At 43.6% G+C, this 21828-nt stretch overlaps 2 protein-coding genes across 5 annotated transcripts in view; one reads left to right on the forward strand and one right to left on the reverse strand.

Moving 5' to 3' along the window:
* LOC121579541 (ryanodine receptor 1) overlaps positions 1-9868 on the forward strand; it is a 63675-nt gene extending 53807 nt beyond the window's left edge. For all 4 annotated transcript variants that reach the window (XM_041894225.2, XM_041894228.2, XM_041894226.2 and 1 more), the window contains 17 exons: positions 1416-1497; positions 1601-2916; positions 3026-3126; positions 3272-3437; positions 3562-3648; positions 5206-5490; positions 5732-5862; positions 5972-6014; positions 7641-7774; positions 7916-7976; positions 8103-8249; positions 8523-8657; positions 8779-8935; positions 9112-9176; positions 9302-9402; positions 9491-9542; positions 9667-9868. In XM_041894225.2, coding sequence (XP_041750159.2) covers positions 1416-1497; positions 1601-2916; positions 3026-3126; positions 3272-3437; positions 3562-3648; positions 5206-5490; positions 5732-5862; positions 5972-6014; positions 7641-7774; positions 7916-7976; positions 8103-8249; positions 8523-8657; positions 8779-8935; positions 9112-9176; positions 9302-9402; positions 9491-9542; positions 9667-9762 — 3159 coding nt within the window. In that variant the 3' untranslated portion in view covers positions 9763-9868. The remainder of the gene's footprint in view (positions 1-1415; positions 1498-1600; positions 2917-3025; positions 3127-3271; positions 3438-3561; positions 3649-5205; positions 5491-5731; positions 5863-5971; positions 6015-7640; positions 7775-7915; positions 7977-8102; positions 8250-8522; positions 8658-8778; positions 8936-9111; positions 9177-9301; positions 9403-9490; positions 9543-9666) is intronic.
* A 138-nt stretch (positions 9869-10006) lies between these two features.
* Positions 10007-20764, reverse strand: LOC121579542 (tyrosine-protein kinase receptor UFO). Its single transcript, XM_041894229.2, has 18 exons — positions 20347-20764; positions 18368-18575; positions 18147-18247; positions 17886-18068; positions 17659-17739; positions 17258-17569; positions 15470-15609; positions 15205-15349; positions 14915-15044; positions 14718-14812; positions 14017-14112; positions 13798-13875; positions 13606-13698; positions 13353-13474; positions 13095-13204; positions 12211-12370; positions 11927-12063; positions 10007-11761 (listed from the first exon to the last, which is right to left on the reverse strand). Exons 1-18 carry the CDS (start codon positions 20420-20422, stop codon positions 11287-11289), a joined length of 2742 nt encoding a protein of 913 aa, XP_041750163.1. The 5' UTR covers positions 20423-20764; the 3' UTR covers positions 10007-11286.
* Positions 20765-21828: the final 1064 nt, after the last annotated feature.

Raw genomic sequence — 21828 nt, forward strand, 5'->3', positions numbered from 1 at the left:
TAATGTCAAACTGGAATTATGTTTTTCAACATTTTTACAGATAAATAATGAAAAGCTGAAATGTCTTCAGTCAGTATTCAACCCCTTTGTTATGGCAAGCCTAAATAAGTTCAGGAGTAACACTGTGCTTAACTCTTAAGGATCCGACCCTTTTTTTCAATTTTCATCTAAAATGACATACCCAAATCTAACTGCCTGTAGCTCAGGACCTGAAGCAAAGATATGCATATTCCTGATACCATTTGAAAGGAAACACTTAGAAGTTTGTGGAAATGTGAAATTAATGTAGGAGAATATAACACATTAGATCTGGTAAAAGATAATACAAACAAAAAAACATGGGATTTCATCATGAGGCCAATGGTGACTTTAAAACAGTTACAGAGTTTAATGGCTGTGATAGGAGAAAACTGAGGACGGATAAACAACATTGTAGTTACTCCACAATACTAACCTAATTGACAGAGTGAAAAGAAGGAAGCCGTTACAGAACAAAAATACTCTAAAACATGCATCCTGTTTGCAACAAGGCACTAAAGTAATTCTGCAAAAAATGTGGCAAAGCAATTAACTTTTTGTCCTGAAAACAAAGTGTTATGTTTGGGACAAATCTGAGTACCACTCGCCATATTTTCAAGCATCGTGGTAGCTGCATCATGTTATGGGTCTGCTTGCAATTGTTAAGGACTGAGTCTTTCAGGATAAAAAATAAACGGAATGGAGCTAAGCACAGGCAAAATGTGTGGTCCTCTGTAGCTCAATTGGTAGAACATGGCGCTTGTAACGCCATGGTAGTGGGTTCGATCCCCGGGACCACCAATACCTAAAAATAAATGGATGCATGCATGACTGTCAGTCGCTTTGGATAAAAGCGTCTGGTAAATGGCATATTATATTATATTATAAAATCCTAGAGGAAAACCTGGTTTGGTCTGCTTTCCACCAGATACTGGGAGATGAATTCACCTTTCAGCAGGACAATAACCAAAACACAAGGCCAAATCTACACTGCAGTTGCTTACCAAGAAGACAGTGAATGTTCCTGAGTGGCCGAGTTAGTTTTGACTTAATTCTGTTTCGAAAAACTATGGCAAGACCTGAAAATGGTTGTCTAGCAATGATCAACAACCAATTTGACAGAGCTTGAAGAATTCTTAAAATAATAATAGGCAAATAGTGTACAATCCAGGTGTGGAAAGCTTTTAGAGACTTACCCAGAAAGACTCACAGCTTTAATCGCTGCCAAAGGTGATTCTAACATGTATTGACCCAGGGGGTTAAATACTTATCTAATCAAGATATATTAGTGTTGAACTTGACAATTAAATCCATTTTAATCCCACTTTGTAACGCAACAAAAAAAGTCGAGGGGTGTGAATACTTTCTGAAGGCACTGTATGTGTTTGTGCTCGTAGGACTCCAGCCAGATTGACCTGCTGAAGGAGCTACTGGACCTCCAGAAAGACATGGTGGTTATGCTACTCTCTCTACTGGAGGGTAAAAATACATTTTCATGACAATCTTTCTGCTGTTTCTGCCTTTTCTCTTTCATTTCTCTCACCTCCTTCATTATTTGCTTCCATTTTATGCCATGTTTCAGGTAATGTTGTGAATGGCACCATTGCCCGTCAGATGGTGGACATGCTGGTGGAGTCCTCCAGCAACGTGGAGATGATCCTCAAATTCTTTGACATGTTCCTCAAACTGAAGGACATTGTGGCGTCAGACGCCTTCCGTGATTACGTGACCGACCCCCGAGGGTTGATCTCTAAGAAGGACTTTCAGAAGGCAATGGACAGCCAGAAACAGTACTCTCCCTCTGAGATCCAATTCCTTTTGTCCTGCTCAGAGGCCGATGAGAATGACATGATCAACTTTGAGGAGTTTGCCGACCGCTTCCAGGAGCCAGCTAAAGACATTGGCTTTAACATTGCAGTATTGCTGACCAACCTGTCTGAACATGTGCCTCATGACCTCAGGCTGAAGAACTTCCTAGAGCAGGCAGAGAGTGTACTCAACTACTTCCGCCCCTTCCTGGGACGTATAGAGATCATGGGTGCCAGCAGGAAGATAGAGCGTATTTACTTTGAGATCAGTGAGGTCAACCGCACACAGTGGGAGATGCCTCAGGTCAGAGAGTCTAAACGACAGTTCATCTTTGATGTTGTCAATGAGGGGGGCGAGTCTGAGAAGATGGAGATGTTTGTCAACTTCTGCGAGGACACCATCTTTGAGATGAACATCGCCTCCCAGATCTCAGAGCAGGATGAGGAGAAGGAGGAGGATGATGATGATGAGCCGGCTGAAGGAGGAGCTGAGGCAGCAGGAGGAGGAGGAGGAGGGGGAGATGAAGAGGGCAATGGAGAGGAAGGAGAGCCAGAGTCCAGCTCTGCCTTTGCAGACTTCATCAACAGCTTATTGAACTTCCTGAGTATCTTCACCTTCCGTAACCTGCGCAGGCAGTACCGCAGGGTGAGGAAGATGACTATCAAGCAGATAGTGGTGGGTCTGGCCACCTTCTTCTGGACTATCCTCATTGGCATCCTGCACTTCATCTACAGTGTATGTAAGGGCTTCTTCTTGCTCATTTGGCAAACTCTATTTGGAGGAGGCCTGGTGGAGGGAGCCAAGAACATCACAGTGACAGAGATCTTGGCCAGTATGCCCGACCCCACCCAGGACGAGGTGCATGGGGACCTGCCAGGGGAGCCTGGGGCTGGGGAGGAGCAGGAGGCAGGAGGGGTGACTGACCAAATGGACACAGGTGGTGGAGAGGAGGAGCAGGAGGACAACCAAGACAAGGAAGGTGGGGGGCCACCACGCATCGATGCTCCAGGAGGACTTGGTGACATGGGAATTGAGGCCACTGTTGAGCCTCCTACTCCCGAGGGTACTCCTTTGACCAGGAGGAAACAAGTGAGGCACCTTTCCTTTTTAATGCAGAGACTAAAAAGTGCATGGTGAGCTTTCCAGTAAAGTATGTCTACATTCACTTATACTAATGACCTTTTCTTGTGGTTGGCAGCAACCAGAGGAGGGTGCTGCTGCATCTGCTGATGGCCAAGCTGCTGAGCCTGCTCCTGCTCCTGCCTTAGAGGAGCCCCCTCCAGAGCCTGAGAAGGCAGAGTGAGTACATCAGGCCATCTTCCTACCTGTCTTGCCTCCCCTACACTCTCTCATCCCCCTGTATGAACCATACTGTACACGCGTTAATGTTGTGGTGTTTGTTGGAACGTGCTAAAAACCAAACATCCTATTACTTAATTTTCAGCACTGAAAATGGAGAGAAGGCCGAGAAAGAAGCTGAGACCAAAGAGGAGGAGAAGCAGGAGGAACCGAAGGAAAAGAAGACCAAGGCTAAGAAAGATAAGAAACAACACAGGGAGCAAGGGTTCCAACTCTGGACTGAGCTGGACATCCAAAGAAACAAATTCTTGGTTAGATATGGCAGTTAAATAATTGCTTTCCTCTAATAGTTTTTGCTGATGTGGCAATTTGGATACTGTCAGTTCCTCTGTCCACCTGGATTAATACGACTTATTTTGTCTCTTTCTTTCCCAGAACTACCTCTCTCGGAACTTTTACAATCTGCGTTTTCTGGCACTGTTCATTGCATTTGCTCTAAACTTCATTCTACTCTTCTACAAGGTGAACAAATGCTTACATTATATATAAAAATGACTGTTACTTGAAATACACTATATATACAAAAGTATGTTGACACCCCTTCAAATTAGTGGATTCGGCTATTTCAGCCACACCCGTTGCTGACAGGTGTACAAAATCAAGCACACAGCAATGCAATCTCCATAGACAAACATCAGCAGTAGAATGGCCTTACTGAAGAGCTCAGTGACTTTCAACGTGGCACCGCCATTGGATGCCACCTTCCAACAAGTCAGTTCGTCAAATTTCTGCCCTGCTAGAGCTGCCCCGGTCAACTGTAAGTGCTGTTATTGTGACGTGGAAACGTGGTAGGCCACACAAGCTCACAACGGGACCACCGAGTGCTGAAGTGCGTAGCGCGTAAAAATCTGTCCTCCTCAGTTGCGACTCTCACTAACGATTTCCAAACTGCCTCTGGAAGCAACGTCAGCACAAGAACTGTTCGTCGGGAGCTTCATGAAATGGGTTTCCATGGCCGAGCAGCCGCACACAAGCCTAAGATCACCATGCGCAATGCCAAGCGTCGGTTGGAGTGGTGTAAAGCTCACTCCTGGAAATGTGTTCCATGGAGTGATGAATCACGCTTCACCATCTGGTAGTCCACTAGACGAATCTGGGTTTGGCGGATGCCAGGAGAACGCTTCCTGCCCGACTGCATAGTGCCAACTGTAAAGTTTGGTGGAGGAGGAATAATGGTCTGGGGCTGTTTTTCATGGTTCAGGCTAGGCCCCTTAGTTCCAGTGAAGGGAAATCTTAACCCTACAGCATACAATGACATTCTAGACGATTCTGTGCTTCCAACTTTGTGGCAACAGTTTGGAGAAGGCCCTTTCCTGTTTCAGCATGACAATGCCACCATGCACAAAGCGAGGTCCATACATAAATGGTTTGTCGAGATCGGTGTGGAAGAACTTGACTGGCTTGCACAGAGCCCTGACCTCAACCCCATCTAACACCTTTGGGATGAATTGGAAATCCGACTGCGAGCCAGGCCTAAACGCCCAACATCAGTGCCCGACCTCACTAATGCTCTTGTGGCTGAATGGAAGCAAGTCCCCAGCCACAGCAATATTCCAACATCTAGTGGAAAGCCTTCCCAGAAGAGTGGAGGCTGTTATAGCAGTAAAAGGGGGACCAACACATATTAATGGCTAGGATATCCCACTGGCTATCCTAAGTTGAATGCACCAATTTGTAAGTCGCTCTGGATAAGAGCATCTGCTAAATGACTTAAATGTGAATGTAATGATTTTGGAATGAGACGAACAGGTGTCCACATACTTTTTGTTCATGTAGTGTATCTGACCATCATTTGATTTGTTTTATGTGTAATACCATCTCCAGGTGGGAAGTGACATGTGGTTGTACAGTGTTCTGACCTAAACATTACATATAACCGGTTTTAGAACTTTAAATTCAAATCACTTCCTGAATTGACTGCCTTCATTTGGAATTGACCTCAACCCTGCATAACACATCAAGTGTTAAATGTTCACATGTATCTGTGTTGTTGTGTCTCTGCCTGTGTCCATTGTGCAGGTGTCGGACAGCCCCCCTGGAGAAGGTGATGAGGTGGAGGGCTCTGGCATGTTTGAGGGCTCGGGGGTGGGGGCGCTGTTTGAGGGCAGTGGGCTGTTTGAGGGCTCGGCAGAAGAGATGGAGGGATCTGGTGGGGAGGAAGGAGGAGACGAGGAGGAGGAGGAGGGCCCAGTCTACTTCTTCTTGGAGGAGAGCACTGGCTACATGCAGCCCACCCTCACTTTTCTGGCCGCCCTGCACACAGTCATCGCCTTCCTCTGCATCATCGGCTACAACTGTCTAAAGGTGAGGTTCATGCAATAGTAAATACTACATACTACTAATTCATACTACTACATACTACTACTAATACATACTACTACTACTAATACATACATACTACATACTACAACAACAACAACAACAACAAACCTCAAGTGTATCTGTGCTCCATAACAGTTAGTGGGATTTTTTCATCAAGAACACGAGTGATCTGTATCATGACATAAACATCTCAATTACAACAGAGAATGTGTGTTCCTCTCAGATCCCTCTGGTGATCTTTAAGAGAGAGAAGGAGCTGGCCAGGAAGCTGGAGTTTGATGGTCTTTACATCACAGAGCAGCCTGAGGATGATGACATCAAAGGCCAATGGGACAGACTGGTCCTCAACACACCGTAAGCAAGCTCCTAGAAGTCTACCTATACCACTAATATTATATCCTTTCAGAAAACTTGAGGAATTACAGCTTAAATGATGCACATCTTTCCAATTGTTTATTCACAGTTCTTTTCCAAACAACTACTGGGACAAGTTTGTTAAGCGAAAGGTAAGCTACTTTTGGGTTTTGGAGGCTATGTATGTACAGTGGCTTGCGAAAGTATTCACCCCCCTTGGCATTTTTCCTATTTTGTTGCCTTACAACCTGGAATTAAAATAGATGTTTGGGGGGTTTGTATCATTTGATTTACACAACATGCCTACCACTTTGAAGATGCAAAATATTTTGTTTTGTGAAACAAACAAGAAATAAGACAAAAAAACTGAACTTGAGCGTGCATAACTATTCACCCTCCCCAAAGTCAATACTTTGTAGAGACACCGTTTGCAGCAATTACAGCTGCAAGTCTCTTGGGGTATGTCTCTATAAGTTTGGCACATCTAGCCACTGGGATTTTTGCCCATTCTTCAAGGCGAAACTGCTCCAGCTCCTTCGAGTTGGATGGGTTCCGCTGGTGTACAGCAATCTTTACGTCATACCACAGATTCTCAATTGGATTGAGGTCTGGGCTTTGACTAGGCCATTTTAAGACATTTAAATGTTTCCCCTTAAACCATTCAAGTGTTGCTTTAGCAGTATGCTTAGGGTCATTGTCCTGCTGGAAGGTGAACCTCCGTTCCAGTCTCAAATCTCTGGAAGACTGAAACAGGTTTCCCTCAATAATTTCCCTGTATTTAGCGCCATCTATCATTCCTTCAATTCTGACCAGTTTCCCAGTCCCTGCCGATGAAAAACATGGTGTTCTCGGGGTGATGAGAGGTGTTGGGTTTGCGCAAGACATAGTGTTTTCCTTGATGGCCAAAAAGCTCAATTTTTGTCTCATCTGACCAGAGTACCTTCTTCCATATGTTTGGGGAGTCTCCCACATGCCTTTTGGCGGACACCAAACGTGTTTGCTTATTTATTTCTTTAAGCAATGGCTTTTTTCTGGCCACTCCCTGTACGGCTTAAAGTGGTCCTATGGACAGATACACCAATCTCTGCTGTGGAGCTTTCCAGCTCCTTCAGGGTTATCTTTGGTCTCTGTTGGCTCTCTGATTAATGCCCTCCTTGCCTGGTCCATGAGTTTTGGTGGGTGGCCCTCTCTTGGCAGGTTTGTTGTGGTGCCATATTATTTCCATTTTTTTAATAATGGATTTAATGGTGCTCCGTGGGATGTTCAAAGTTTCGGATATTTTTTTATAACCCAACCCTGATCTGTACTTCTCCACAACTTTGTCCCTGACCTGTTTGGAGAGCTCCTTGGTCTTCATGGTGCCGCTTGCTTAGTGGTGTTGCAGACTCTGGGGCCTTTCAGAACAGGTGTATATATACTGAGATCATGTGACACAGATTGCACACAGGTGGACTTTATTTAACTAATTATGTGACTTCTGAAGGTAATTGGTTGCACCAGATCTTATTTAGGGGCTTTATAGCAAAGGGGATGAATACATATGCACGCACCACCTTTCCGTTATAACAAGTTATTTTTTTCATTTCACTTCACCAATTTGGACTATTTTGTGTATGTCTATTACATGAAATCCAAATAAAAATCAATTTAAATTACAGGTTGTAATGCAACAAAATAGGAAAAACGCCAATGGGGATTACTACTTTTGCAAGGCACTGTATGAAGTTGGTTGAGTTGGTCTCTGGATGGAATGGTCCATGGTATGTCTGTGTACCCAGGTCCTGGAAAAGTATGGAGACATTTACGGCAGAGAGAGGATCGCAGAGCTCCTTGGCATGGATTTAGCCTCACTGGATGTCAGTCAACAAACTGATAAGAAGCAGGAGGAACCAGACAATTCCACATTGGCCTGGTATTAACCAATGCTGTTATACAAACACTTCTTCAATCGAATAGGGGAGCTTTTCATGGCCACTTAAATTAACAGTATATTGTTAACCCTACATGAATATTAGAACATTTTGTTATTGAAGTAAAATCATATATTTTTCAGGTGTACATCTATTGACTTTAAGTACCAGATCTGGAAATTTGGAGTTGTGTTCACAGATGGGGTAAGAGGGATTATAGATTAATAGTATTTTCTATATTTGTGCTATAGATGTATTGGTTATAATAATGTTAGTTTTCATACTGTAGGTTGAAGACAAACTTAATATTATTTCAATCTTTTCCCCCAGACTTTTCTCTATCTGTGTTGGTACACAATCATGTCCTTGCTTGGACATTACAACAACTTCTTCTATGCCTGTCACTTGCTGGACATAGCCATCGGTGTGAAGGATCTGCGTACTATCCTGTCCTCCGTCACCCACAATGGGAAACAGGTAGGACCTGTCCAGTAACACTCTTCCAGCCTCCATGGGGCGGCAGGTAGCTTAGTGGTTAAGAGCGTTGTCCCAGTAACCGAAAGGTCGCTGGTTCTAATCCCCGAGCCGACTAGGTGAAAAATCTGTAGATGTGCCCTTGAGCAAGGTACTTAATCCTAATTGCTCCTGTAAGTCGCTCTGGATAAGAGCGTCTGCTAAATGACTAAAATGTCATGTGAAATGTGTAGTGAATGTGCTGCTGATTCTACTCATTCCCTGTTTCCCTCCTAGCTCATGATGACATTGGGCTTGTTGGCAGTGGTGGTGTATCTCTACACTGTAGTGGCCTTTATCTTCTTCCGCAAGTTTTACAACAAGAGTGAAGATGAGGATGAGCCGGACATGAAATGTGATGACATGATGACTGTGAGTCAGTGTTATGTTTTCTGTCTCTGGCCAGCTCAATCCTCTACAGTCGTACAGTATGTGTGAGTCTACATACTACTTCACTATATTCGATGTGCTTGCTTCCCTCCATTTTTGTCAGTGCTACCTCTTCCACATGTACGTGGGCGTGCGTGCTGGCGGTGGCATAGGGGATGAGATCGAGGACCCGGCGGGAGACGTGTACGAACTCTACCGGGTCGTCTTTGACATCACCTTCTTCTTCTTTGTCATTGTCATCCTGTTGGCCATCATCCAGGGTACAGCACCGTCCCTCTTATGCATTCCAAAACACTACCCACCACTATACAGTACCTCAAGCAAGGGCAATTTCAGATATCTAGTCATAATTAAAACAATTATGACTAGCTATCTAGTCATAATTCCATTCTACTGTAAGGGAAGTGATGGCTGTGAGTTTGTGTGTTACCTACAGGTCTGATCATTGACGCCTTCGGAGAGCTCCGAGACCAACAGGAGCAGGTTAAGGAAGACATGGAGGTACGTATCTTTTTTTATTTATTGTATCTTTGGCATTCATCAGTTTTAGGTGAGTTTAAGTCAGTCAGATAGTTATGCACATACCACCATCTTGCCTACTGTTTCTGTTTATTTGATTCTTGTAGACCAAGTGCTTCATCTGTGGAATTGGAAGCGACTACTTTGATACGACACCGCATGGCTTCGAGACCCACACCCTAGAGGAACACAACTTGGCCAACTACATGTGGGTGTTCTCCCTGTAATCAGTCATCAGTGTGTGTCCATGACCAGCTGCCATCACACTGACCTGCCTGTCTGTCTGTCCTCTGCAGGTTCTTCTTAATGTACCTCATCAACAAAGATGAGACGGAGCATACTGGCCAGGTGAGTCTGTCAGTCAGTCTTTCTGTTTGTGGCACCAAATGCCTCACATTTAGTAGCCATTCATTTCAATTGGCTGTCTCGTCTTTTCTCCTTCTGCCCTGGTTCCTCCTCTCCTCTGTTCCAGGAGTCGTATGTGTGGAAGATGTACCAGGAGCGAGCGTGGGACTTCTTCCCTGCTGGGGACTGTTTCAGGAAGCAATATGAGGATCAGCTTGCATAGCCATACTACTACAATTAGTAGGATTAATAACATATTATAAACTGGGTGGTTCGAGCCCTGAATGCTGATTGGCTCACAGCCGTGGTATATTACACCGTATACCATGGGTATGACAAAACATTTATTTGTACTGCTCTAATTACGTTTGTAACCAGTTTATAATAGCAATAAGGCACCTTGGGGGTTTGTGGTATATGACCAATATACCACGGCTAAGGGCTGTATCCAGGCACTTCGCGTTGCGTTGTGCATAAGAACAGCCCTTAGCCATGGTATATTGGTCATATACCACACCCCCTCAGGCCTTATTGCTTAAGTAAACCATACTGAAATAGCTGTACTATCCTGTATGGAAGTGAGTTGGGCCAGGGTGAAGGCACATTTACAGTGCAAGACCAATAGAGGGCTCTTTACCCTCTCCTTCCAATAGCTCAAACACATGCAAACTAAACTGCATTTACAAGTGTTTGTAGCAATGTCAGGGTGAAACATTCAGTGAAAGTAATTCTTGAAATGTCATTGTGGAAATGAATGTGGAAAAATACTCTGTTTTGCCAACACACAAATATTCACAATAATGAAGTGCATATGCATATGTTAATTTAGTAAAACTTCAGTCCCCTCTATTATTGGAACAAACTTTAATAGTTGCATGCGACAGCAGCAACTATTGATACTGTACCAAAACTGTTGTTATTGGTATAGTACTTTGATTCCCAGCTATCTCCTCCTACTCTTAAAGCAAGAGATACCGGTACCAGATCTATTGGAAACACAACTGGAGTATAGTTGATGGTACTTTATCCTTTAAAGCCATTTACACTGATGACACAACAGTCTCTTAGATCATATTTTACCAGCCCACTGGAACAGCTCTACAACCACTACCCATACATTGAATGTATTCAGAGTACAGTATTGGCTTTAAATGCTCTTCGACTGCTGCTTTTCCTGAAATATTATTTTTATCTGTTTAATTATTACTATTTCTCTCAACAGAACTGATAAGGGTTACTGTGTTGTTAAGGTAGTAACTAGGGTTTGTGTATTTATTTGTTTTTAATTTATTGAATGTATTTTGAGGCTGACTAGTCTGTGAACACCATGAATGCATCCAGTACATTGTTTAGTTTGAGGGAACTCGCTACTTTGTTTTCTTAAAACAAAAAATACTGGTTTATTAATGGGTTTGTTCATTGATTTATTAAATAAAGGCATTGATGCACTTACAGTATGCTGAACTTTTCTTTCAGTAAAGGATTATACCAATGTATTACACAGTCAGTGCCAATGGATTAGTTGATTTGGTTTCTTAATATTGGGAAGATAAATATTTATGTAGCATGTGATTGGTGGCTGCACATTAGTGACAATTGACTACAGTGTATATGTACACAACTGTTGAACCGTCCGTAACACAACAAATCAATTATTTGTTTAGATCTTGTTAATTTGACTACACTACAGTATTGTAGTGAATTTGTCTACTTTTTCAGTATTTCTTCTATGTGCCTTCTTTTAACCTCACTGCCTAAAGGCCCTCCGGTCCCATCCTCCTTCCCTGTTGTCCTGTCCGTCCAGCAGGAGAGAGGAGGTGGGGGAGGAGGAGCAGGAGGCCTGGAGCTGCAGAGTGGGGCTCGACGAGGAGGCCATCCAGCTCAGGCTGTCAATAGAGTCATTGAGATAGGGCTGGGCCTCGTGCTGAGGGCAGAGTACATAGCGTTCAGCATGATCATGATGATTATGATGATGCACCTGGATGGTTTCTAGAGGGTCCAGGTTCTTCCGGTAGGATGGGCGAGGCACTCCAAAGGGCTCCCAGCCCCCCACAGCCCCCAGCAGAGAGCCTGAGGGCTCCTCCATGTTGACGTAGAGCAGGTCATCTGCCTCCTCCTGCTCGGGCATCTCCTCCAGGGCTTTCTCCAGGTCACAGCGCAGAGAGGGGAACCCCGGGCGGTCCTTAGGACTCAGTAGCCAGCAGGAGAACATCAGGGAGTAGCTACAATATAGAGGACTGAGGCTCATACAACAAAATTCCCAAAAATCCAGATACTCCAGGAAAGGTACATTGGTTGCCTCTACTATATACCACTAAATAATGATAAGTAATACAATTCAAACTACTCAATGATTCATGTGTTCTGATCCAGAAATAGGCACTCACATGGTGTCCAGGCAGCCAGGGGGCTGTTTGAGGCGGTTGCCCTGTCTAAGGTAGTCATAGATCTCACTGTTTTCCACTCCAGGGTAGGGCGTCTGCCCCCGAGTGGCTATCTCCCACATAGTCACTCCAAACGACCACTTCGAGAGAGGGAAATAAGCACAGTCACAAAAATAATGTACTTGTATTTACTCTTTGCTTTGAATTCTGCTGCAGGATGTTAAAACCCAAATACAGTAGCAGACATGGATCACATAATGTAGCTGGACCAAGTAAGGATAGCTCACCACATCACTCTTGGTGGTGTACACTCGGTCTGCCAGGCTCTCGATGGCGATCCATTTCACTGGCATCTTTGAAATGCGTCCTTGTCTATAGTAGTCTCCATTATAGATCTTCTTAGATAGGCCAAAATCAGCCACACACACAGTCATATTCTCGTTCAGCCTGCAGGACAGATATATACTGAGTGTACAAAACATTAAGGACACCTGCTCTTTCCGTGACAAACTGACAGGTGAATCCAGGTGAAAGCTATGATCCCTTATTGATGTCACTTGTTAAATCCACTTCAATCAGTGTAGATGAAGGGGAGGAGACCTGTTAAAGAAGGATTTTTAAGCCTCGAGACAATTGAGACATGGATTGTGTATGTGTGCCATTCAGAGGGTGAATGGGCATGACAAAATATTTAAGTGCCTTTGAACGGGGTATGGTAGTAGGTGCCAGGCGCACCGGTTTGTGTCAAGAACTGCAACGCTGCTGGGTTTTTCACGCTCAACAGTTTCCCGTGTGTATCAAGAATGGTCCACCACACAAAGGACACCCAGCCAACTTGACACAACTGTGGGAAGCATTGGAGTCAACATGGGCCAGCATCCCTGTGGAACACTTTCGAAACCCTGTAGAGTCCATGCCCCGACGAATTGAGGCTGTTCTGAGGGCAAAAGAGGGTGCAACTCAATATTAGGAAGGTGTTCTTAATGTTTTGTACACTGTGTATATGTAGACAACATAGTAGCAACATAATAAACAGTACTGTTACTCGTATCACTCAACATGCTCAACTTGTTTTACAATCATCCTCTCAGACTATCACAGAAGAAAATTGAAGAGTATGTGTGAGAAAGAGGGGGACACATTGACAGAACAGAGAGGTGAGAATCCCCACATGCAGTTTCGCGCTGCCAGGTCTCTATGGATGAACCTCTTGTTGCTCAAGTATTCCATTCCCCGTGCGATGTCTGTCATGAACTTCACCAACATCTGAGAAGGCAGGGACTGGTGGATGGAGACGGAGACGATTAGATACAGACGGGCGGTGCTATACAGCAGCACAAATGGAACATGCATGAAAGGAGAAAGACCACGGCGCTACATTTTATTTATGTAGCAAAAACTTTTCCGAACTTCGTGGGAGGGAACTGACCAAAGGACTGTCCCCAAGTCGAGAGTAAAGCAGGAAACTGTGCAGGTCCCCATGTTTCATACAGGGCAGGATGACCACAGGGGACGGGTAGCCTCCTCTCTCTACCGTCTGCAGACACACTCCTACAGGGAGGACGGGGAATAACATAATTAATCTAGTCAGATCTACTTTGTAACGGACTCTTATGAGACAAAATGACTGCATGTTAATAGTAGATTGATAAGTGACAAAACAAATCAGCCCAGTCTCTCACCAAGGAGTCTCATGACGTTGGGGTGGTCAAACTCCTTCATACAAGCAGCCTCCCTGAGGAAGTCCTCCATCTCAGTGCGAGTACAGATGGAAACTATGAGAGGGAGAAGGAGAGGGTGGCTGAGATCAAACTGACACATACTGTACCATGGGAGACACACATGGGGGTATCTGATACTGTCTGATCACTCACTCTTCATGGTCTTCACAGCCACTTTGAGGACAGTCTCTTCGTGCACCAGAAGCCCCTCCATGACAGAGCCAAACTCCCCTGCAGAGCAAGACATGGACATGTTGTTAGTCAGGTAGGTGGGTGTAGCTGGGGATCTAAGCCTCTTAAGGGCCTGGGATGTAGTAGTTAATGACTGACTACGTTATATAATGTATGATAAAGGCTTTAGTCCGAGCTCACCCTCTCCGAGGGTCTTGCCCAGGGTCAGCTTGTGTCTGTCCACCATCACATCCTGCAACTTCTGCTTCAGTTCATCACTGATCACCAGGCTGTTCACTGTGGAAAGGGTTAATACTCCATCTCTTACACAGAAACAGGGATTCTTAAAACATTAAATATAGGAAAATAACTTTAGCATGAATCATCCCCCATCCCCCACAACTGAGAAATCCTGTTTTGAAAAACATTATTCCATTATTGTTAAGCTGCTCTAGAATTACAGTATATGTTTTCTCTTCCTGTTTGCCTTTCCAGAACAATGTGTGGTGAAACAAAATGCTGTATCAGCAAACATATCACAAAACTATGATTTAGAACATTTTTCATTTGTATTGAAAGAAATGTAATAAAAGATTTAGGCGCCTTGCCCCCTAAGAATAATAGCAGTGACTCTACAAAGATTTGAACTCCTTTCTCAATTGAATTGCTCTGTGTTCTCCAGAGGATTGTGTTAACAGCCAGATCATGACACCATTCTGCCCCACCACATCTAGCACAGAACAACATTGAGAAAACAGATGAAATCTGAGCTTCAACATCTGTTCCTGAACTCTCACACTGCATGACACATCATTTGGTTCCAAGGCATTTACTTGTGTTAATAACTAATATATCACCTCACCCTTCACTGTTTCTCTTACGTCACTGGCATGACAACTCACATGTGGCTTCATTTGACTGGCGATTGTAGGTGCGTCGGGCGCTGTATCTTACTACGAAATCCCCACCACCGTTTCTCATAGGGTAAAATGTTTTCCTGTTGCGCACACACAAACACACAGGTGTTTTTAATTGATCATCTAACAGCAATGACAAAAAAATTTAACAAAGTGATACAGGGAGACCCATAGGTACATACCCAAAGCATGTCTCTCTTTGACGCAATATGATTGCATATACCACGATGAACCCTATCAAGGCCAGACTGACAGCAATCCCCATGATCACATACCACCAATGCCAGGAAAATGCCTGATGTGGGGAGAAATCTAAAATGCAGGAAAGAGAGGTATGTCAGCTATTACACAGACACTAGAATATGCTACCAAATGAATCAACCTAGAACATTTGGAATATCCCTGCGGTTTTCTCCTCTCCTTGGCCCATCCCAGCCATCCTGTTGTCTCCCGCTGTTATGTCCAGACTCACCAGGCTGTTTCTGTTTGAGGGTTTGGACAGGGCTCCAGGGGCCACACCCTGCAACAGTACAGGCACTCACACTCAGGGACACACTGTCCAGGAGGCTGGAGAGCGGGATAGCTAGCTCAGAGGACTGAACTGACTCCATAACAGCCTGAAACAGGAAAACAAAACAACAGCAAAGATGCCATTACACTCTGTGTGTGTAAAGGGTAGAGAGAGAGAGAGAATGCCTACAGCATATGTTTACTTTGACAACTGTAACATGGGTTACCTTGGACATGTTAGGGGTTCTGTACTCCACTCTGTACCCCAGTATCTGGCCATTCGATCTGCCTGGTGGCTTGGTCCAGTTGACAATAACATCTGTTCCATTAAACAGTCCACTCACATTGTCTGGTGCTGCCTCTGGCACTGTCAGATACAAAAAAGGAATAATGTGTACAACATACCAAATGATCTGTAATATACACTACCAGACTCATGTTGTTAAAACCAGTGTGTAAAGGTCTGTGCATAATATTTATCTTATTAAGACAACAATGTAAATAAAGGCATCTTTGTCTGTCACGTTGTGAGTCATAGCGTGGGCTGCAACTGGGGCCTTTACTGGACCCAGCCTGGTGATGTCATCAGTGAGTGTTCCACTGTTGATAGTTTCCACATGTGGCTCCACCTCGGCCAACAAAAACACAAGCACCTTCCCCTCTCCCTCCATCTACCCGGCTCTCTCTCTCTCTCTCCCTCAGCCCGCGCCCCTCTCACTCCCCTCTAACTCTGACACAAGGAGCAGTGGTGAGAGATGTAGATGAGCGGGATAAGATACTTTTACTTTGTGGGGAGGTCAGGAATATAGTTCACACACACACTCACCTTAAAGGTCTGTGCTACCTCGTGTGTGCATATTATTTTCAGATAAAGAGGAGTGACAAAGTAGAGTCTAAATGGTTAGGTTACGCAAAGAACTAAGAATCATGAGCCATCTACTGCATGCAACAAGAAACATGTTTGAAATGAATCAATATGATGATGACTTATTTTTGCTTCACACAGTCAACATCGTTTAGCTAATCGAATCAAATGAATCCAAACATGCATTCACACAGCACAAGAAGGGTGTTTTCTTTTAAGCCTGACATCTGGTTACTGATTTGATTGAATCAGGACTTTTTTCAGCCATTTTCCCTGACTATTTTTTTATTGAGGAAAATTCTTTATTGGCCAGTTGATGGTGTGTTGATGTGCACTACACCACTGTGGAATTGTCAGTTTCCCTTTTTCTCCTCTCTCTGAAAGTCTCTCTTTCTATTTCCCTTTTACACAAACATATCTACATTGCAGACTGTGGAAAGCATGAGTTGGCATGGAAAAACCGCTTCTCCACTAGCCATAATTCAAACACACTGCAGCATTATATGGATACAGCAGGATTGACCCACCTCTGCCAAACCATGAATAGAGAATGTTTCATCTGTTTCCCTCCTGCCCTCAGTACCTCCTCCTTCACACAGGCAACTTTCTCAATATAGAAGTTTATATTTAAAACACTGAGGATGGAGAGAAGGGTGTTCTTACTGGCAAACTTGACTGTCTGTTGCCAGCTCAGAGGAATAGCACTGAAAATCTTGATTTAACGTCGGGTTCCATCCATCTGGCTCTTTCTCAGAAAAACCTTTAGAATTAAATGCTTGACCCCTCTGCTTTTCAAAACCATAAACCTGTATCTCTTCTGTCTGTTCTATCAAAAACACTTGAGAATCCTTAACCAATTCAAAACGTTTTTTTCCCAGAATAATCTTTGGCCCATAACCAGCCTAGTTCCACAGCGAGTCACTCAACTCTCATTGTTCCCCCTGTATTCCCTGTAAGTCACTGACCTCTACTACATAGGTATCGCACTTTAAATTCACTTATTGTACTGTAAATCACTTAGGATTAAATCATCTGCTAAAATGACTAAGAGTTGTAGATGAATACAAATAACAAAATGCATGATCAGTAATAGAATGTTATAAACACACACTGATGGTTCGTGGGTAGAGGATTGTGGCAAACAGCTTACCTCCTTCAGATGTGCGCAGTGTTACCCATGGTGTCCAGGGGGAAGCACCTTGACTGCTACGGCAAGCCACCCTCACATCATAGTTGGTGTAGGGCTCCAGGTCTGGGATCAGGTGTCGAGCAGGTGGTACATTTACATTCTGATTATGGATCAGGTGATTAAGCAATGCAGTGCGGTCAGGACCTGATGGAGCTGCCTGTATAGAGCATACAGAGACAGGATACACCCCTCCAAAGCCAGGCTCCCAGGAGATCAGCAGCGAAGAGATGGTGACCTCTACAGCCTGGACTTTATGTGCCTGGGAGGGAACCACTACACCAAGACAGGAGGGATAGTCATGAATAAGACCAAACCAATCAGCATAATCATAAGTCATTTCCTCCTGCCCTGTTTGTACGGACCTGTCACTGTTCCAGAGGCTGAGGTAGCCACACCTTTTCTGTTGTGGGCTTCACAGGAAAAGCTGCTGGTATGGTTGAGGCCTAACAACAGAGATTCAAGGAGGTGGTCAGTCAGAGGAAAGACTGAGAGAAAAGCAAATAGACAGTTACAGAACGCGGTTTCAATTTTAAGCCTGTATAATGTATTGTTTGTAAGCTAAATGCAAAAGTAAGACAAAAGTCTTTACCTGTGATGTTGAGAGCGGAGGGAGAGTGGGACACCGGGTCCTGGAGCGTGTTGAGTGATCCTCCGTTCTGCAGCCAGATGATCCTGACAGGTTCTGGAGGCCCATGGGCCACACACTGCAGGCTGAGGCTAACATTAGCCACTACTGTCACGTCATGAGGCTCCACTGAGAAATGAGGGATTCCTGGAAAAGATTAACTGTAAGTAAGATACTGTAGAAAATAAAAAGTCAGATTATTGAAGAGACAGACAGAAACTCTACCTTCTAGCTGAATGAGCCCTTCCTGAGACATCAAGTCCTTCCTCCCCACTGTTGCCATGCAACGGTATATCCCAATGTCTGACAGCTCCAGATGATCAATTCTGAGGACACACAGACAGACATATTACTATCACTGAAAAAAAAAAGATACCTTCTTGGTCTGACTTATGTGACGTAAACAGAGAGCGAGAGCAAGAGAGAGAGTCATAATTGAGAATGACCTGAGTTCACTGATGGTCAGCCAACTTCCTTCAGTGACAGGCACTTGGACTTGATTGGTGTCAGCGTAATCCAGGGATTGACCGTCCCTTAACCACACCACATCTGGAGGTTCCTCTCCACCTCCATCTCCCTGGAGAGTACAGAGCACCTGCACCGGCTTACCCAGGGATGAGGTTACATTGGCCGGGCTCTTCACAAACTGAAACACTTGATTCAAAGGACACCCATTAATCTGAATGTTAAACTGATATTCAGTAGATATTGTTCACTTGGGGAAGCATGAGTTAAGTTGACCATTAAATAGTGTAAAATTAACATTAATATTAGCCTAACCCTATACAGTGAGGGAAAAAAGTATTTGATCCCCTGCTGATTTTGTATGTTTGCCCACTGACAAAGACATGATCAGTCTATAATTTTAATGGTAGATTTATTTGAACAGTGAGAGACAGAATAACAACAACAAAATCCAGAAAGACGCATGTCAAAAATGTTATAAATTGATTTGCATTTTAATGAGGGAAATAAGTATTTGACCCCTCTGCAAAACATGACTTAGTACTTGGTGGCAAAACCCTTGTTGGCAATCACAGAGGTCAGACGTTTCTTGTAGTTGGCCACCAGGTTTGCACACATCTCAGGAGGGATTTTGTTCCACTCCTCTTTGCAGATCTTCTCCAAGTCATTAAGGTTTTGAGGCTGACGTTTGGCAACTTGAACCTTCAGCTCCCTCCACAGATGTTCTATGGGATTAAGGTCTGGAGACTGTCTAGGCCACTCCAGGACCTTAATGTGCTTCTTCTTGAGCCACTCCTTTGTTGCCTTGGCCGTGTGTTTTGGGTCATTGTCATGCTGGAATACCCATCCACGACCCATTTTCAATGCCCTGGCTGAGGGAAGGAGGTTCTCACCCAAGATTTGACGGTACATGGCCCCGTCCATCGTCCCTTTGATGCGGTGAAGTTGTCCTGTCCCCTTAGCAGAAAAACACCCCCAAAGCATAATGTTTCCACCTCCATGTTTGACGGTGGGGATGGTGTTTTTGGGGTCATAGGCAGCATTCCTCCTCCGCCAAACACGGCGAGTTGAGTTGATGCCAAAGAGCTTGATTTTGGTCTCATCTGACCACAACACTTTCACCCAGTTCTCCTCTGAATCATTCAGATGTTCATTGGCAAACTTCAGACGGCCCTGTATATGTGCTTTCTTGAGCAGGGGGACCTTGCGGGCGCTGCAGGATTTCAGTCCTTCACGGCGTAGTGTGTTACCAATTGTTTTCTTGGTGACTATGGTCCCAGCTGCCTTGAGATCATTGACAAGATCCTCCCATGTAGTTCTGGACTGATTCCTCACCGTTCTCATTATCATTGCAACTCCACGAGGTGAGATCTTGCATGGAGCCCCAGGCTGAAGGAGATTGACAGTTATTTTGTGTTTCTTCCATTTGCGAATAATCGCACCAACTGTTGTCACCTTCTCACCAAGCTGCTTGGCGATGGTCTTGTAGCCCATTCCAGCCTTGTGTAGGTCTACAATCTTGTCCCTGACATCCTTGGAGAGCTCTTTGGTCTTGGCCATGGTGGAGAGTTTGGAATCTGATTGATTGATTGCTTCTGTGGACAGGTGTCTTTTATTCAGGTAACAAACTGAGATTAGGAGCACTCCCTTTAAGAGTTTTTCTGGATTTTGTTGTTGTTATTCTGTCTCTCACTGTTCAAATAAACCTACCATTAAAATTATGGACTGATCATTTCTTTGTCAGTGGGCAAACGTACAAAATCAGCAGGGGATCAAAAAGTTTTTTTCCTCACTGTATATCTGCCTAAAACGTTCATAAGTAAAATAAACCATAATGAAGGAAAATCATTTTCTTAGAAAGTTTTTCAAATAATAAAACATACGTTATGATCATTTCTGAGAGGTAACTTATATTGCTAAAATGTTAACAGAATCTCTGTTTTCATCCATGCTGACTCACCTGGCACAGGGACCACTGTACCTATATCCATCAACAGAAGAACAAATAAATGCAAACACCCTTTGCCGCCCTTCATCCTCGTTCAGGTTTGTTCTTGAAGAACAAGATTGGTCTCTACTACGACTAAAATTATGCCTCAGACAGACATCTTTACATAATTCCTGGCAAGAAATGAGTCATCTTCTTCCTCGCACAATATCCACGTTAGACTCTATTTCTTGAAGGTTTCAGCCGCTTTCCAAAAAGTTATCCTTGAGAGTAGACTATGCCATTCATGGAAATTATTGAAACAGTTTTGCTTCTTCCAGAAGTCGAATTCACAAGATAACTTACTACTACTGGATATGATGTAGCCTATCTTCGAGACTGAATTTAGTTTAATAGGCAAATAGTCCGCGAGTATTAGGCATGTCTCTCACGATTGAATTACTCATAGGGAAAACTTTTGCTCTTGACTAGCTCAACCGGCCGCAAGATGGCACTATTATTCCAAGGAAAAATAGTGCCTTCTTGCGGCCGGTTGGGCAAGCTCTTGACATTTTTTCCCCCCATTACTCCCTCTTCTACATAGACTTTTCTGACTTTATGCACACTCAACCGTTGAAGAAACAGTAAATTGAGAATAGTGCATACTTTTAGAGAATTTGTTCCCCCCAGCATACATTACATACTATGAAGAAATACTTGTTGTATTTATGACGTTGGAAAGTATGCTGTGTTCGTAACCAAGTGGGAGGTGGGAATTTACCAGTTGTGAAGGATGGGAATTTACCAGTTGTGAAGTCGTAAATACCAGTTGGATGCATTAAAATGCTCTGAACTCTTTGAGAAACGCTGATTTGTTCATGGAAAACAAGCATTATGTCAATAAAATAAATATATTTTAAGATGCAAATGTCCCTCCTGGGTAAATCCATTTGAATTCAATCACTTTTTGACAGCACCCCATTTGATTTGTACAAAACCTTCCATACAGATTTTGCCCATTGTAGAAGTGCTCAGAAAGTGACTTTTTGGACCTGAATGACAAAACATTCAAGAGTTAAAGGTGTTCAAAGTTCACCTATTTTGCATAACCCACCATACCATGAGACATCCATGTCTTCATAACTGGAAAAGATAAACGGTTGATATTGATATAATTTAAAAGCTTACAAACAGGGTTGTCAAACTATTTAATAATTTGTTTTTTTAAATACATGTTTTTTAACCTTAAACGTCAATGATCTAAAAACCCGTAAACTCTGATTGTTTTCATATTTGCATATATTGTAGCTCAGACCCTATTTTACATCATCTGAGTTTTTTGTTGTTGTGCTACCATTGGTTGACACAACATTATCTTGAATACAGGGTGGGTGTTATGTTTTGGCTGATAAATGAACTAAAATGGGAGAAATTAAATGTCAACTTTCGAATGGCACCACAAACATGGTTGTTGGAGGTCCACACATCAGAGAATGTTGACTTGGATGGGAATAT

The sequence above is a fragment of the Coregonus clupeaformis genome, chromosome 13, assembly GCF_020615455.1.
Source record: "Coregonus clupeaformis isolate EN_2021a chromosome 13, ASM2061545v1, whole genome shotgun sequence".
Classification (NCBI taxonomy): Eukaryota; Metazoa; Chordata; class Actinopteri; order Salmoniformes; family Salmonidae; genus Coregonus; species Coregonus clupeaformis.

What these genes read in the sequence shown, in the direction of transcription:
- LOC121579542 (XM_041894229.2), bottom strand. Translation starts at nt 20,422, where the DNA reads ATGAAGGGCGGCAAAGGGTGTTTGCATTTATTTGTTCTTCTGTTGATG. An exon ending in AGGGCTCATTCAGCTAGAAG is followed by an intron (nt 18,069 to 18,146) that starts GTAGAGTTTCTG and finishes AATCTTTTCCAG; the next exon opens with GAATCCCTCATTTCTCAGTG. An exon ending in GGGCAAGACCCTCGGAGAGG is followed by an intron (nt 13,876 to 14,016) that starts GTGAGCTCGGAC and finishes CTTGCTCTGCAG; the next exon opens with GGGAGTTTGGCTCTGTCATG.